The sequence below is a fragment of the Callospermophilus lateralis genome, unplaced genomic scaffold (assembly GCF_048772815.1).
Source record: "Callospermophilus lateralis isolate mCalLat2 unplaced genomic scaffold, mCalLat2.hap1 Scaffold_44, whole genome shotgun sequence".
Lineage (NCBI taxonomy): Eukaryota > Metazoa > Chordata > Mammalia > Rodentia > Sciuridae > Callospermophilus > Callospermophilus lateralis.
The window spans coordinates 3758451-3777474 of NW_027514389.1; the positions used below are offsets into that span (position 1 = coordinate 3758451).

Here is a 19024-nt window from a genome sequence, read left to right on the forward strand (position 1 = left end):
GAATGGACTAACCTATTGAATCTGAAACAGAAGTGATGACATCTGATAATAAATCTTTACTAAAGCAATATTTTAAAATTGATAAATACATATTTCTAACAACTATAAAATTATAATAATAAGACTATTAAAATTAAAATTAAATCCAAGACAAAACTAAAGAAAATTTGATAACAAGTGTAAGCAACCATTCTAGTTTTCCTGGGACTGAAGTATTCCCCAAACAATAAAACTCTCAGTTCTAAAATCTAAGCACGACTGGTTGTCCTGAGCTTTTCCTGTCAGAAATACCTTTCAATATGTAACATACTAATGTTAAATCTCCTACGTTAATTCATTATACAAAACGAAATGTATAAACTTTTAAGGAATAAGGTGTGTATGTGTGTGCTGGTGATTGAACCCAGGGCCTCAGACTTGCCAGGCAAGCATTCTGTGAGCTGTATCCTCAGCCCAGCCCAGGAATAAACTTCTTGACAACGGAATCTCAGAGTTCATAAAGTAGGAAACATAAAATATGAATCTTTACTAAAAGATTTTAATGGAGGAAGATCTGACATTTGAGAGATTCTGTGATATTTAGTATTAGATGCATTTGGAGTGTTTGTCACCTTCAAACTGAACCCATGTTCCCAGCTACATCTATCTGTCCTTCCCTTTCCTTCCTAGTGTTCATTCAACCAGAACTGGGGACCTGGATAAAGTGTCAGTAGCCTTTAATGTGATCTTTGGAATGCATTGAATTTTTAAAGCTGGAATTTTGATACACTTATTTTTTTTTAAAGTTAGGCTTGTCAAACTTTAAAATGACAGAATGAAAAAAACAATAAATAGCAAACCCGTTTTTTAAAAAATCAACTACTGTTCCAAATTTAAGTGGATAACAAAAATTTCTATTCCCTACTTTTTTATTTTAGTAAGCTTAAATATAGGTTAAAAAAATCATTGAACAATAGTGAAGTAAAATAAGGATTTTAGTGGATAAGCTTCTTCCCAAGAATACATCCTTTCAGCAAAGGAATAATTAAAGTACTCAAATTCTCTTAATTGCTATAGAAATAAGGTCATTCAAGGTTAGGATGATAGAAGTTTTTAGTTAAAGCTTGATAGTACCTTGTTCTGTCTTCCAGGGACAGTCTCAGGTTACCCTTAGTCTCAGCACAAGCAAATCCATGGTTCAGTCCATAAGCCACTATTGAGACTTTTTTTATTCAAACAACACTGCCTGAATTTTGGAGTTTTACTGGGATTTCATAAGATCTGCTACTCATGTCATTAAAATTCATGGAACCAGGAAATTTTAACATAATAAATACATTAATGTATTTATTACAAACTGTATGCATATTTCTCCTTAAAGTTTGGAGTAATAATATTCTAAAAACAAAGAATAGCTCTGTACTAAAAATTATGTCTTCATAATGTCTCACCCACTTCCAAAACAACCCATATGTGGTAGCTTCATATTGCTCTGATCTAATATTATTTTGAAGAATACTTTATATTCAGAGCATTTTAAATATACACTATAATTTTAATTCTATCCAAAATTAAGGTGAAGTTGACATTCTTGTCTTACAGTTGAGAAAACTGAGTAAAACATGCATACTCTATAAGAGAGTACAAGAAACAAAGGCCAAGACAATCTTTCTGATTAGAAATTTAGTGATCTCCCACTGCTGCCCTTGTGTTGTATGTAACATTCTCTATATATTTAGTTTACACAAGAAATAAAATGTGATTACATCATATGTATGTATATGAATATATTCATCTTCCTCGGTGAATATTTAATAGAATAAAAACAAAAAATTTAATTAAGTCCATGTAGGAAAATAAGATAGAAAACATTGACTAAAATTTTGAGTAAAAATATGTTACACATCCAGAAACTGGAAAAGGCATGAATCTTCTGAGCAATATTAGCTCACACTTTGGGCAAAGCTATGGTCTGAACGTGTGCCCCCAAATTCAGATTGAGACTTAATCATCAATGTAATAGTAATAAGAGATTTTTGTTTGTTTTTGTTTCTGTTGTGCTGGGGATTGAACCCAGGACCTCACGCATGCTTGTCAAGTGCTCTGCCACTGAGCTACTTTCCCAGACCACAATTAGGCCTTTAAGAGGTGATCAGTTATGAGGGCATGGCCTATGTGGATGGGATTAGGGCCCTTTAAAATGGCTTAAGAGAGTGCATTTGCTCTCTCTAGCCCTTGCAACATGTGAAGACAGCATATTCCTTCTCTCAGGAAAATGCAGCTACAAGGCACCATCTTAGTTTTAGAGACTTGTGTGTCCTTATACACAAAACCTGCTGGACTCTACATCTTGGCCATCCCAGCCTCCCAAATTGAGAATTCATTCATTTTGTTTATAAATTATCCAATCTGTATCATTTTGTTAAAACAACACAAATGGACTAATACAAGCACTAATTATTTTTAATTTATTGGTTCTTTTTAGTTATACATTATTTAGTTATTTATTTAGTTATTCTGTGTTAGCAGAATCCATTTTTATATAAGTAAACAAGCATGGACTATATCTTATTCTAGTTAGAATCTCATTCTTATGGATGTACATTCTTTCCTCTAGGTTTATTCTTTTCCAAAACAACCCCTATGTGGTAGCTTCATATTGCTCTGATCTAATATTATTTTGAAGAATACTTTATATTCAGAGCATTTTTAAATATACACTATAATTTTAAGTCTATCCAAAATTAAGGTGAGGTTGACATTCTTGTCTTACAATTGAGAAAACTGAGTAAAACATGCACGTTGTTTTTTTCTTCTTGCAACCCTATTTCATTTGTATATTTTTTGAAATTTTGAATATTGTGTAAGTGTGCTAGTCAGCATCTCATGCTGTGACAAAATACCTGAGACAAGCAACTTAGAGGAGAAAATACTCATTTAGCTTATAGTTTCACAGGTTCCAGGCTATTGCCTGCTAGCTCCATAGTTCTGGGCTTTAGGTAGGGCAGAACACCACAGCATAAGGGCATGGCGGAAGAAAACTGCTCACCTCATGATAGCCAGGAGGCAAAGAAGAGAGAGAGAGAGAGAGAGAGAGAGAGAGAGAGAGAGAGAGAGAGAGAAATAGGCTAGAGACAAGCTACATAGTTCTCAAAGACATGGCTCCAAGGGTTATTTCCTATACTTTCAACTAGGTCCCACTTCCTGAGCTTTCCACTGCCTTCCAATAGTCTATTAATTTATAAAATCTAATCTACTGATGAGATCAGGGACCTTATTATCCAATCATTTCTTAAAAGCCCTATTTCTAAATATTGCTACATTGGGAGTCAAACCTTCAGTATATGAAACTTTGGTGGACATTCCAGATCAAGATTTAATAATAAGTTTTTTTAATTTCTAGTAAATTATTTTTTATAAATAATACAGCCTAAACCATTGGTTGTAAACTGGGACAACCTTATGTGGGATAAAATATTCTTGAAATAAATGAAAATATTCTTGCTTATCACAACAGAGAGGGAAAAACTTGTTTCTAAATAAAACAAGCACACTCCAAACCTGTAATAAAGGTAATGATTGTTGAAATCTGAATGATAATCACTTCTGATATTTCTAGGTGATATTAAATAGGAATTTAATGTTGCAAAAAAAGAATATAGAGATTGTAGATGCCTATAAAGAACTCCAGTTGTTGCAAGTATATTTCCCATAATGCCTATAATGTTGAGAGAAGCTGTTACAGGCATTCATACATATGTAGGCAAGCATGCACAGTAAGTGATATTTGCTTAATTGTCAATTTCTGCCAAGTTCACAAACTATCATTTCCTACTAAACACTACATTTTAGTGTGAATAAAACATATCTATCCATCAAGACTCAGACTTTTCTGAGGTGGTTGATAATAAGTTAATCAAAACATCTACATATTCTTTTACTAGACTCATACCTCTTTCATTGCTCTTGAGTTTTGTATTTCAGTATGAAATTTGTTCCATAACATTCTCCTTTTCTTCTTTATTTTGAAATGTCCTACCCTTTTCTGGGTTGCCTCACATTTCATTTTATCATAATCTAGACTAAAATATAGACTTAATTGTGTCTCTTTTATACTCAGCATCCTTCCCTATCGTGAAGTCCAAACTCCTCACAGTGGCATTTAATGCCCATCTTCCCACTGCCTCTAATCAACCCCATCTCTCTGGCTTGCATTCTATGTCCTAGGTTTACCGAATAATCTGCAATTTTGTAAAAACAGTACAGTATTTCATTGCTAGTTCTTACGGTTTTGATCTGGAATATCCCCCAGATATCCATGTGTTGAAGGCTATTCACCAACGCAGCAAGGTTTAAAGGTTTTAGAAACTGTAGGCGTGTGGGGTAGGGTTGGAAGAGGCAGGAGCATGACCCTAGGGCTGTATCTTATTCTTGGCTCCTTTCCCCCTATCCCTTGGCTTCCTGGTTGTCATGAGCTAAGTAGCTTTCTTCCGCCACACCCCTCTGCCATGTTCTGCTTCACTTCAGGCCCTGAGCAATGGAGTCAGACAACCATGGACTGAAACTTCTGAAACCATGAGCCAAAATAAACCTTTCCTTCTCCAAGATGTTCCTGTCAGTAATGAAAAGCTAACCAAGCACAGAAACTTGTTACCAAGAAGTGGGTTCATTGTTTAAACTATACCTGACCTTTGGGATTAGTTTATAGGAGGAGTTTGAAAAAGTTTGGAGACACAGAGTAGAGAAGCCCTAGAATGTTGCAAGTGGAGCTCATCATAGAACTCAGAGCTCATCGCAGTCTGAGTTCTGCGAGCTCAGACCAAAGCACCTATAGGAGTGTGGACACTGAAGTCTGTGTTCATGAAGCTTCAGAGGGAATGATGACTCCACTGGGAATTGGACCAGAGGCCACATGTGTTACATTCAGTCAAAGAACTTGTCTGTATCTGTCCATTCCCTGAGATTTTTGTATAAGGCAGGGTTCAAAAGTGATGGACTCATTAATCTGGTACAGAAAAGGCAGCACAGCATTCAGGTGGTGGTATGGATTTTGCTGGCTGTATTTAGCCAGGTTTCCTAAAAGAACTGGGAGCAAAGAACAGAACAGAAAGATTTGGAAAATTTCACATTTGATCAGAAAAAGGGTAAGTTGAAAGTTGGGCAAAGTAAGGTATGATTGCTGAAGAGGTTAATACCATTAAAGAGAAACCAAGCACTTTGAATGGAGAAAACAGGAAATATGCCTTGAGGGTGTCTCACCAATCAGCAAGACCTCACCCATCACAGGCTTAAGTGTGTGAAAGTGTAAACTCATTTGAAAGAGTCTGCTTTGAGAAGAGTACACTACTGCAGCACTATGCTCTATAAGTCTAAGAATCTATTTCCCAAGATTTGCTTCACCTTGCTCAGCTGCCCAGGCATGCACTAACCACTGCAGCCATGTTCCAAGTATCCCACATACTGCTCCTGCTGGTGGCAGATCTTCCTATTGCCCACATGGTGTTAATTTTGTGGGAATGCAAAATACTGGAGTTTACAGGGTCATGGAGGCTTCACCCAGATTTTCAAGGAAGACCTCAGAAGTTAAACAACGTATCCCACAACACAATCTGTGTTGGCAACCCCTGAAAGGCCAGTGTGTGAAGCTGTGTGAGTGAAGCAAAGACTGCAATGGAGACACCAGGAAGATAGAGATGCCAGGAATGTGGAATCTTTGCCAAGAAAAGCTATAGACAGCAAGCAGATGTAGCCCATGAGAGAAGCCATGTGGGCTGCAATTAGCAAGGCCACAGGAGTGGGATCCCCCAGCCCTTTGGAGCCCACATTTTGCCACCATGTTGCCTGGATGTCAGATGTTAGCTACAAGATTTAATGTCGTTCCTGCTGTGCTTCAGTCTTGCTTTGCTCTCACCCCTTCTTTCTAAGCCCCTATTGCTCCCTTTCCTCCCTTTTGGAGGACTTCTGTACCAATGCTTGTTACTTTTTTACAGGAGCTCACAGCTAAATATTTGACTTAGGTCTCAGATATCTGAGACTTTGGACTTGAATTTCTGAGCAATGCGGGAACTGTTAAAATTATGGGGATTCTTAGAAAGAATTCAGTTTATTTTGTGGGATAGGTATGGGCCTTTGAGGACCCGGGACTGGATGTTTTTGTTTGGATCTGAAATGTTCCCTTGGTGTTTCATGTGATGAAAGTTTGGTGCACAACACAATGAGGTTCAGAGTGACTGTAATCAATAGGTAGGTGACACACTAGGAGCATGCCCTTGAGGACTATATCTTGTCCTCTGCCCTTTCTTCTGTCTCTATTTCCTGGCTACCATGAACTAAATAGCTTTCATCTGCTATGTTCTTCGGCCATGTTGTTCTGCCTCGCCTCAGACCCAGCACAATGAAGCCAGAGGACCATAGAATGAAACCTCTATAATCATGGTCTAAGATAAATCTTTACACCTCCAAGTTGTTTGTGTCACATATTTGGGTCATAGCAATGAAAAGCTGATTGACACACCTGGTAAATGCTATTCTATTGAAAGTGTCCCCTTTCCCCATATTTATTTAGCTAAATCAAGTTCACTCTTCAGCATATGGTTGAAATGTTACTTTCCCCATACATGCAGAATTAATCACTGCCTCTTTTATTCTATTGCAAAATTTTATTAAATTTTATATTAACCTATTAGGCAATTATATAATATTATAATACTCATAAGTGATAAATGATAAATGTTGACCACCAATTGTGCACACTGGGTTGAATTAAAAGCTTATATGCACTCCTTTACTCTTTAAAAAGTTATGAGCTAATTTATATCATTGACTTTATTAAACAGATGAAGAGACTGAGATTTAAGTATCCCAATTGACTTTCCAAGTTCATTTTGCTAGGAAATATAGGCACATTCCAAAAAGAGTGCTGTGGTTTAGTAAATGCTGCAAACAGGATAAAGACAAAAGATATAGTGTTAACCAAGAAGAGACGTCCCTTTAGAAGTTATTGATAAACTCTATGAAATAGAAGTCAGAGATAAAGTAAATCAAATTGAAAATGTGACAAAACAGCAATGAACAGACATTGTTCTTCAAGAAATATCTGCAAAGTAGAAAATAAGGACTCATTCTTTAAACTAGAAGGAAGAAAATGATTATTCTTTTTATTAGTACAATCATTTTAAATAGTTGAAACCTAAGCATGATTAGAAGTTAATTCTAAAATAGCATTTTTCAATTTGGTTTGATTTTATACTCAATGTTGGTATGTTTCCAAAAATCAGGAGTCATTGTTTCATTGTCATGATTGGAGGATGCCATTGGTATACACAGTGGATGGAGATAAGAAAGTTCCTAAATACCTACAATGCTCAAAAGCATTCTTCTACCATCAACACAGAATTATCAGGTCTTCATGTTCCTGGAATTGAGGCTGAAAAGTTGTGGTCATTCATTGGAAAGGAAGGCATTGAAAATATAAGAGAAATCAGCCAAAATTGGGAAGGAGAAAAGAGTATATAACAAAAAGTTTACCTTTAGAAAAGCTTTATTAGAGTTGTTAGTCTCATATCATTTACTTTTTCTTTTTTTACAGATACAATGAATAAAGTTCAGAGACAGTAAATGATTTATCTTTTCAGAATCAATCAAGAATTTTAATTCAAATTTTGAGGTCCTAGTACAATGTTCTTTAAATTAAGGCACCCAGTATAAAAAGTTCAAAGCTACTATGGATGAATGTTGGTGAAGTGATAATATAAACACAACATTACAGCAAATAATTTTCTAAAAAATTAATAACTTATGCATTGTTTTATATTTTCATAAACAATATGTTGAATGCCTTTTTTATTAAGAGAAAGAAAATGGTTATGACACAGGAAAGAAAGAATCTACAAAAAAATATACTTGGCAAACTGACAGCAAATATGCGCACAACCTTCACACTTGCCAAACAACAAAATGAATGAGATTTTTAAAAAAATTAATAATATATAATTGACATAAAATTTTAAAATAACTTTGCAATTTGAAGCATGAGATGTAAATTGTTCAAGATTTTGAAAAACACAAACTAAAATAATAGACAACAGTATTAGATTGCCACATTTCTACCAATTGTCACTCAACAGTAATAAATGTATAATAATGAAAAACTGAGTGAGCTTTCAGCCAGTAGAGAAAATGTGAAAATTCAAGCATCATTACAACATTATTATACCATTGCTACTACAAAGGCAAAAAAAAAAAAAAAAATCAGCAATAACAGTTAACAATTAAAACAGGAAAATCTGTAGTAGGAACTAAAACTAGAAAAAGAAGCAATCATGTTTCTTTAAATACAAAGAGATAAATATGCAAGCACAGCAAAATAGTCAAGGAAAGCGGAATTGTCTAGGGACTTGAGCACTGACCTATGCAGCTGTAGGCCTGGCCAGTTCTGCAAATGTTACCATGAGAGCCAGCCAAAAGGAGTGCTGACAGTCCTCAGCAATCAGGCAACCTCTCCAAAAGGAAACAGCTGGAAGCCAGCGCCAGAGATTGACTCTATTGACATCTGCTCCTATATTTCTATCATGGGGTTACTTTTATTTATTTCTATTTCTCATACAATTCAGTGGAGTTCATGTGTCAACTTCATAGTCTTCTCCAGAAACTTCTAGGTACTGGGACATAACTGATGATTTATTAACAATTTGCTAGCGATGTCGGTTTAATACTTAAAATAAATCCTACAACTCTATACAGAAACCAAACCAATCAATAACCCTCCATCACTGCCTTTGATAATAGCAAAAGTATTTGTTGAGGCAGTTTAGTTAATTGGTTAAGAGTAACATGTTCTATTACTACAAAGACTTAATTGAATCTCTACCACTCTATAGTATTGAAAGGTTGAGAATTTAACTTTTCTAAATATCAGTTTCTTCATCTGTAAAATGGGGATAAAAATAATGGGCTATTCTAGAAGGCTACTATTAGAATTGAATGAAACACACCATGAAGTGTTGAATCCAGTACCCAGCATGTAGCAAACCTATGAACACCAGTTAATATTAGACCCTCTCAGCAACAATTTCTACAAATATCATCACAAGTGTGATTTTGTCTTATTCTTACAAAAGCACTCTCACTGTTATATACCTAATGAAGTCTGTTTCAATTGATAATCTGACCTAGACCTGCTAATTTTGGTAAATATTCTGCACCAGTTATAATGGTTTATTCACTGGACATTGTATGTAATCGTTTCCTCAAAAAAGAGTGCTTTTCCTCTCTATATTTGAGTCCTATCTGCCCATTACATTCTAACAATTACAGTGTTTTCTAAATGTTCCATGCATATAGAATTTCTCTCAGCCATAAAAACCTGCAAAATAATTGCCCTCATTAATAATACTATTAATGCAATGTATTTGCTTGTCATATTAGTATTTGTGCTTAAATATTTGACTTAACTAATGTTTTTAAGTATCTTCAAGCATTTAAAGTACTAGTTCTAGCCCTTTGTAAACACATTTGTGAGAAATAATCTCTACCCTGATTGTCAATACAACTCAAAGAGTTGAGTAGGAAAACTGAACAAGCATCCATATTATCAGGGACAGGGGTGTTAATTATTTCAATAACCTTCTTAACATCTCCAAAAGAGAATGTAAACTCACTTTCCTTTTAAACTCCACAGAGAATTGTTATAATTCTGTTTTTGAAGTTGATCTTAAAGAGTGAGAGAAATCTGGAGGATAGAGTAAACCTAGAAAATATTGGCATTATATCAGGAAGAGAGAGTATAAAGAAGTAGGGGATAAAAAGGTTTTGTAGGGCAAACCTGATTCAAATTCTGGATTTTAGTGCTAGATGTCATACTGTTTAATTTTATGAGTGCCTCCTGCTCTCTTTATGCTTCAGTGTACTTCTCTGCAAATATAGAAAATAATGCCTTCTTTGAAATATTATGAGAATAAAATGAGAAATTTACTATAAAATATAGGGTAAATATATTGAAAAATATTGCTTTCTACAACAACAACAAAATACTTGAGTTTATACTACTTAAAAAAAAAAGGAAGAGCTGGATTAGCCGAAGTGAAAATTGAGACTAGATGTGAAAGAGCTACAGATCAAGCTGGGAATGAGAAAGTCAGCCCAGGAAGCAGTTCTCAGGAGTGGGTTTACCGAAGGAACCTTTTAGAACACGAATGTCTAATGCTTGATTGTGTGTTTTCTCAACCATGAAGAAAAAAAAAAACAAAACCTTTTTTCTTAAATTTAACCTCCATATTCTTAAGTTTCCAAGGCAAAATGACTCTGTTCCTCATTTGGGTGAGTGCCCAGTAGAAACGGAAAAACAAATGCATATGTGGAGAGAGATTAAAATTTAAGATAAGAAATCAGAACAAGATATAACTAAAGGAAACATAAGCCTGTGACACATTATGGTAGATTTTTCCAATGTATGTGACATGGAGTTTAGAACTAGTATTATTTACTAAAGGACAGTGGAACAAAGCAGTCTGAAGAACTTGGGACACCCAGGAAGAAGACATCTGGGATAGAGTAGTTAGCTGGAGTTATGAAGGAAGAGGAGGTGACAACAACTGGGAAACTGGGAAACGCATGAATGAAGACATCATAAGACATGAGAAATAGCTAGAGTTGTTATTTTTTTTCCCCTTAAGGAGCATGGAGAATGTGTTAGATGCATGATGGAGAAGAGAGACAGGAGAATATCAATTTGGAATAATGAAATAATTGACAGAAAAGTTAACCAGGACCAAAAGATGAAGGCATGCAAAAGGGGATATATCTAAGCTATGAATTAAAAGCAAAATCTTCAGGGGGCTTAGGATATAGCTCAGTTGGTAGAGTGCTTGCCTTGCATGCATAAGGCCCTGGGTTCAATTCCAAGCACTGTCAAAAATCGAAACAAAAGTAAAATCTCCAGTATTAGTAATATATGGTAGGTGAGGTGGCAATGTATATCATCAAAGACTAGTCGCCTAGCTTTGGAATTCACAATTGGATGACTGAAATGACTGCATCTGCCCTAGTGTATATAACACAAGGACAGGACAAGCAAGATCAAACCTATGTATGACAATGTCAGAAACGAGGTTTTATCTCTCAAATCGAGACTGTTGGGTGCAATAACTAGCTGAGTACTCCACATAAATATTTTCAAATGACAGTCATATACTGTGTGTACTATCCAGTGTCTTTTTTCTGTTAGAAATAAAAACCAAAACTTTCTAGCCAGGCACATGGCTACCTACTATAAACACTGCATTTTCCAATCTCTACTATATCTGTAAGGCCATAGAACTCTAAGTAGACCAATGAAATGTCAAAAGGTCCTAAATGAAATGGTGTGTTTCTTTTTGAATGGAGCTCAATTATCTACTCGAGACTGAGAGGTAGAAGCCACAGTGGATAATGGTGCCTTAAACAGAGCCTGGTTGTCTGACAACTTCCTGAAGTCACCCTGTCAGCCAAGGGCTATGTACCTCCAGATTTCCTTTACCGGAATAAGAAATAAACTCTTAACCATGCTATTGTTGAGTTTTCTACTATTTGTAGCCAAATCTAAAAATTTTGGTCATCAACTTCTTAATTTTTCAAAAGTCACCAAAAAAAAATCTCTAAATATACTTCTTTTCAGCATTAACAAATATTCTGAAACACTGACCATGCATTCTTCACATTTTGTTTGAAGAAGTTTTTAATCTGATAAGTGGCATGGCGAAAACATTCCTATAAATATAAGTACAACTCTACTAGCCACAGAGTCTTATTGGAATATTGAATGTTTGATTAATATGTTTGCTAACCAAAGTGATCAACCAAAATTCTTTTGAAAATACTACTCCTAATGGTCAAGTCTTAATCTAAGGCTATTTAACAAAGTAGAAGTTTTACTAACCCTAAAGAGATGACAACCATGGTCAACAGAGAAAATGGATCTATCCTTTCCACTGAATCCAGACAATACATTATGTATACACAGAACATTGGGACAGAGTTAGATAGCACTTGCCTTTAATTATTTGCAGAAGGTTCAAGTTTTAAGTACTTTGTTGCTGACTTACACTTCCCTAGGAGTACTCTGAATTACTCACATTGGACAGACAATTGCAAGCCTGTAATAAAATATTTTCTGTTAACTGATTTTCTTACTTTTAGGATGCTTTGTAAGAGATATCAAACTTCTCCTTTGGTAAAAGAAATGGTCCAAAGGGGGAAAAAAAACTTAATCTTTCTCATCATGGTTGTTTATTCATTTGTGGATTCATTCATTCTAATACTCAGCATTCAATCACTATTTAATTCTCATTCTCCATAAAACCTTGGAAGGAGGAAACTAGAGCACAGAATAAGATATGGGCCTTGACTTTTATATACATATTTCAGATCAGTGGGGATGGAAAGTAATTAACCATATAATCAAAATACGTACTACCAAATACGAAGGGTATGTTTCCATAGACAGAGTCACAAGAAAGAAAAGTGAGGAGAGGAACAGCTAGCAAAGACTTTATGGAGAAAGCCACATCTGGGCTAAAGTTTAGAGATCTGAACAGGTGAAGATAGATGAAAAAAAGCATTTAGGAAGGAGTAGAGTTTTCACTTGCAGAATTGATTTCTCTATGTAATTTTTTTTCTCCTTAAATTATTCAACTTCCAGTTGAATAAGGAAAGTAAAATCAAAACATTTCCTAAGACTCCAGAGGTGAGAATGGTGACTCTGGAAATGCTTCTTTAAAGTAATGCTTATCAGGGTATAAGTGACCCCCCAATGAAGGTCATCAGCTGCAGGGCTATGCTGACACTCTGCATCTGGGGAAAACAACTGCAGTACAGCTTAGCAACAGCTATGAGCTAATGCTCACAAAATATAATAAATTAAATGACTGAAAAAAGATGTCAGTAATAAGTAAAACAGTAGGGTTTCAATTTACAAGTGAAAATCCAGACAAATGTGCAATATCGAGGAAACTAATATTTCATTTTCCTTCATATTACAATGAATTAAGCAGCCTAGGACACAAATACTCAAAGAGAAATTCTTTTAAATACAAATGACATGTCTGCATGGATCTTTCCAAATCTTCTTTTACATATGATATGTATGAATATAGGTCCATATTTATTAGTGATTGGTCATATTTATTAGTGCAATATTACAGAGCAATATCTGGGACTATTGATATCAATAAGTAATTAAGCACTTCATCAATATATTATATTAAGTGAATGCAGTATATGCATGTATGCAGAACTCTGTCCATAGCTTTTGCAACTACATGCTAAAAATCCAATTTTTATCAAACATTCAGCTTTTCAGTTACTCTATTAACAGTCTTACCCTGGCTCCTCTACTACTTCCCATTTCACAACATGCTTTGTGGTCCACCTAAACGGAAATGTGCATTTTTAGATATGAAAGTCTGTAGGTAACCTTCAGCTACTAACCTTGCTGTCTTCTTTCTCCTTGGATTTTCCTTGTAGGGACTTCTTCTCTCCAAATTCACAGGTTGATTTTAATGTGAGCTGACAAGAAAGCATTGAGCTCTCTGTTTCAGCAAGTTCCAAAGATCTTGAAGAATAGTGCTGTGAGCCAGTAGTGCCAAGATTTGGTATCGGAAGAGCAGTGTGAACAGGCTTTGACCCAACAGCTGGCTGTCTCCGTTTGGAGGCAACCCCAAGTACAGGCATGGCTTCTATAAAAGTATCTTTTTGCTGCCAAAGAAAATGCTCCTAACCTCAGTCTAGTTGACTCCAACTTTACTATTTCCAGAACAAATACTTTAAACAAAACTAGCAGTCATCCTGATTTTTTTTCTCTTAACTAATAACATAACTTTCAGAAAGAGGCAAAACTTCCCTTCATCTTTAGTTAAGTATCTTTCTTTTTTGTTGGCTGGGATCTTCTCATTCTCTCTCTCCTTCCCTCCTACCCCCCTTCCTCATTCTGTTCAGTGACTCAGTGTCTATGTAATACTAAATACTCCTCTGGGGAGTAAACTTTTCTGCAAGGTAAATGCTAGAAAGCTCCTTCTCTAGAATTACAGAGCTCCCAGATTTGCCGTTTCTTTTTACTACAACAGTCTGAGTCTGAGGTTTGTTTTTTTTTTTTTTTTTTTTTTTTTTTAAAGGAGAAAAACAAAAGGAAAAACCCTTCAGTCCAAGCATCAAAGAAGCCAAAAGTCCACAATAGGGGAAGGACAGGCGTTCTTCCTGACTTCAGAAATAACCAGGCTGCATTCTCTTTTTAAAGAAAATCATATTTCCCCCAGCTTAAAAAAAAAAAGAATGGACATGTTAATGGCCAAAACAAACAGCTGTTGGAAGAACTTTTAGCCTGGAAATAATTTCAGCAATGAAGCTCTTTGTCTGATTTCCAGCTATTTTTCACTACTGACAGCCATGAGCCACGGTGTTCATTCTGTTTCATCCCATGAAATCAGGTTAGACTCACACAAGAATGCAACTCGCTAAAACAGCTAAATTGTTCAGCAGGCAAAGCCTGCCCAGTTAACAGGGCACTAAATATATAGTAATTTCTACATTTAATAATGATGATACAAATTCTCTAGCTAATACTTCCATGTGATGTACTACACACATGGGTTGCACTAAAAGCAGTTACTGGGCTAAGCAGCTTGTGTACTATCACATATGACTATCGGAATACTCAAAATACAGGCACATTTATTTTATCCACTTTACAAAAAGAATAATTTTGATTCATATACATTGAGTACCATGAACAAAGTCATAAAGCTAGAAAGTGGAATAGACTGCACTATTTTAACTTTGAAAGTAGTTTCAAGTATCATTGTATTTAAGATGACTGTGTCCAAAACAAAATTCTAAACTTCCAAAAAGGGTACAAACTCAGTGGCAATGAATGACACTAATCCTGTCCATAAAAATATTTTATTATGATCATATTATATTCCATTTCTGGCAAAAGCTCATCAGGAATAAATTTTTAGAAAGAAAACAGCTAATAAACATGCACTATTGTGTTGAAAACTGTTGCATAGAGTACAAAATCAGAAAAAAAATTTCCCTATAATTTTAATAAAAATCATATTTGGATGACAGTATTGAGCTTTTAATAGAAATTTCTTATCCAATAAAAGAAATTTGATTTCAGACTCCCATATTTCTGTTGAAAAAAATCTGTAAGATAGACACACTCATTTTAAAAAATTGATACTATATTACTATTGCAATAAATAGTAATAATGCAAGCAAAGTCTCTAGAAAAATAAGGGTATACTTAAAAGAATTATATATTCACATAAATGTTGGCAATTATCAGAATCACGACCATTACTGTACAAAATGTCTCTCTATGGTAAATAAATGATTTTCTTGGGTTTACTATTTCTATCTTGCCTGTAGACATTACAAGACAGAATAAAGAAATTCAGCATCAGTGGTGGCAGGGAAGTAAAACGATCTCTTTGAAAAAGTAAGTTACTTTGTAATTTACAAAGCATTCAACACATAATAACTTACAGTGAATGAGACAGTTCAGAACTAGAAATGATCATGTTCCTAAAATGGGGTTTAAGTTATACAATGAGCTATGTATCCTGTAATCCTCACATTGCAAACAAAACGGCATAGTTGAAATAAGATGGCTTGTGGGAGAAAGAGATCCTAGGAAAACCATTCAAAACACCTGCAACTTTGGGAGCAGACCATCAGCAAAAATAACATTGGTACCTTGTGAGATAATTTGGACCACCCAAGGATGCAGTTCAGCCCAGAATTATTTTTAAAAAAACAACAGAGTGAAAATTCTGGCAACACTTTAGTTAGAAATGGTGGGGGAAATGCAGTTGGAAGGCAAACTGAGCCAATAGCTTTGCCATTGAATTAAGGACAGTCAGTGCAACTTGAAAATATACAAAAACCTTGCAAAGCTAAAGATTTGCCCCATGACCAGCAAGCTCCAGATATAAGCCCTTTTGTTTTGTTTTGATTAATTTTCCCAAAACTGAGCCCCAAATGTCCCTATTGACTAAACGACACTCAAGCTCAGGTATCTTTTCTCCCACAAGACTGTATTGCACTCGACTATGTTGCCTCACTTTGCCTAAAATAAATCACCCCAAATATAGGCATGGTTTCACATGGCTTCACATGAAGCCACACAACCTGTATATTATACATACATAACTGACCTATGTACCAAGTTTGAACAAGCTAAGTGGTATTTTACAAGTCTATGCTGTAGCAGAAAACAATGTAATTTCTGGGAGCTCACAATCAATATGATGTCATTTCATTTTGAGATGCCTTTTGCATATTGTCTAATTGCATTTCACTATGACTGAAATATACAACTGGAAATAGTAGCCACTGTCAACTAATTCTATCTAATAACATGACCTATCAAGAACAACAAAACAAATCAACTTATTATAAAACTTTGTGTATAAGGAGCTGTCATTTCATACTAAAAGAACATCACTATTTTGATGACTCAGATTAAAATTCACTGAGAAGTTAAATAATTAGCTTTAGGTCACAATTACCATGTACTGTGAATTTAAAAATGAGTTTTCTCAAGTTGAGATCAACACACCACCACCTGGAGCACTTGCTAAAAATATACATTACTGGGTTCATCACAAACCTATACAGGAAGAATTGCAAAGGAGAGGGAGAGCTCTGAGAATCATGATTAAACAGATTGATTCTCATATATACTAGAATTTAAGAGTTACAATTTATAGGATTTGTACTTTGATAATTCAGGGAATAGGTTCTAAATTAGGACTGCCTGTAATCAAATACCTGCTTCCTTACTAAATAGTGACATGAATTTAGAAGTTGCTGTGCTTCAATTTCATTATACATGAAATGAGAAAAAAAATAGTTGTAATTCCTATACAGGAATGCTGTGAGAATTAAAGGAAATAAATGTATAAAGTCAGTAGAATTGTCTGCATACCATAAGTGCTCAATAAATGTTTGCTATTAATGTCACAGGAAATAACTAAAGTCTTAAGAATTAAAGAGATAAGATCAAGAGGTATAATATGACCGGGATCATAAGCATGAAAAGGACTGAATTGGGGTGGAAAATCCAGAAAATTAAAATGAAATAAATTTCTAATCTTTTTTCCTCCCATCAAACATAACAGAAAAAATAGCCAGAAGTACTCAAAACCCTCCTACAGTTAAGCTCTTAGGCAATAAGAAAAATTCTCACCTGGTTATATGTTAGTATCAGTGATTTTTAAAATAAACAACTCAATCTCATAAAATGACAATTTTCAAACCAGTTTTTAATGATAAGGAATAAAGTAAAAGAATAAGAGAGAGTAAGAGAGAGAAAAATGAACAACTTTCAAACAATCATGATTGCTAAAAGACAAAGTACAGTTAGTTAATCAATTCTGAAGTTTGCTAAAATCAGAGGAGAGTCAATTCCTACTTTTAATGGCCTGAAGTGAAATTTCCACAAGGTAAGATCCAGCAGTTCTAATGAAGTAATTCCATGTGACCAGCTACACCATCAAGACACAGACCATTTCCTTCATCATTGAAAGTCCTCTCATGGCTCACTGCAGTCAAGATTCACTCCCAACTCAGGCAATGTCCAAAGTGCTGCTTTCTCATGCTAGTTTTGCCTTTCCTGGAATTTCACAAACATTTGATCAAATTGTATCTGTTTATTTTTGAGATTTATCTATTCAGGTATGGATAGCAGTACTATTTCATGTGGATGAGACACACTCCATCCTACTGATACGGTGCAATTGGTTTGTATTCATCAGATGCAAGATAGCGATCTGCTTCCAGTTTGAGGATATTATGATTACATCCCTGTAAAATATTTTCATATGCCTTGTGCTGCTATTTTTTTCTATTTTCATTAATAGCTAACTAGAAGAGAATTTATGGGATACTTAATAACTATAAATTTAATTATATAAGAAATTGCCAAATTTTTTCCTAAAACACATCACTCTGAACTCTCACTAGCAACATGAGATGGTCCCAGTCCACAAACTCACCAGTGCTTCATATTTTCAGTTTCAATTTTAGCCAACATAGTGGTATATCATGGTGTATCACTTACAGTTTTAATTTGCATTTTCCAAATAACTTATTGGTGCTGAATAGCTTTTAACAAGTTTATTTGCCATGCACATTGTTGGTGAAATATCTGTTCAAAAATTTTGCTCACTTTTTGTCTGTCTTATTACTGAAGGTTAATAATTCTTCATCTTAGATACAGGTCATATCTTATGCATGTTTGTAAAGTATTTTCTCCTAATCTGCATCCTGTCTTTTGTTAGAAGAAGATCCTCCACATCTCTCTCATGTTTCTCAATCTTATCAGCAGAAACCCTAACTGTCCCTTTATGCTAAACTATTTCTATAAGGATTTGTGAGTAGCAAGGGATAGATTTGTTTACTGTCCATTTCAATAAAAGTTATGCTGGTCTCCAGAAAAAGTGATGAGCCAGATCTGCTTGCAATTAATAATACGCTTAAAAGTCCCTTTCTTGCATCAGTATTTATCGTATGTTCAGGCATCACCTGGTCCTTGTCACATTGTCCTGCACAAATTAGGGCTTAGGGAACTAGCACAGGAAAATTTTGGCTTTCTAGCTACTGCTATTGCTATGAATAAGAGACTGCATTATTTCTAAAATATTAAGTATTTTCTACTCTCCCTTTCTTTCTAGGGATCCAATTACCCGTATGTTTACCACTTGCTTTTATACCAGATACTGCCAATGCTTTTAATTTTTTTAAGTCTTTTAAGTCTTTTTTCCTCATCTCTTGTTTCATTTGGAACTTTTTTTTTTGATAGTTGTAGATGGACACAATAACTTTACTTTCAATTGATTTATCTTTATGTGGTGCTGAGGATCGAACCCAGGGCCTCACACATGCTGGGCAAGCATTCTACCACTGAGCTACAGCTCCAGCTCCTCAACTAACTTTTGCTATGTTTTCAGGTTCACTATTCTTTATTTCTATGATATTTAATCTGTTATAATCTATCAACTTTCAC

General features: G+C 34.9%; 1 protein-coding gene across 1 annotated transcript in view; it reads right to left on the reverse strand.

The window, feature by feature from the left end:
• Positions 1-13686, reverse strand: part of LOC143389179 (neuron navigator 3-like) — a 133382-nt gene extending 119696 nt beyond the window's left edge. Inside the window, 1 exon segment of the mRNA XM_076842411.1 lies at positions 13444-13686. Coding sequence (XP_076698526.1) covers positions 13444-13686 — 243 coding nt within the window.
• Between the last annotated feature and the right edge of the window lie 5338 nt (positions 13687-19024).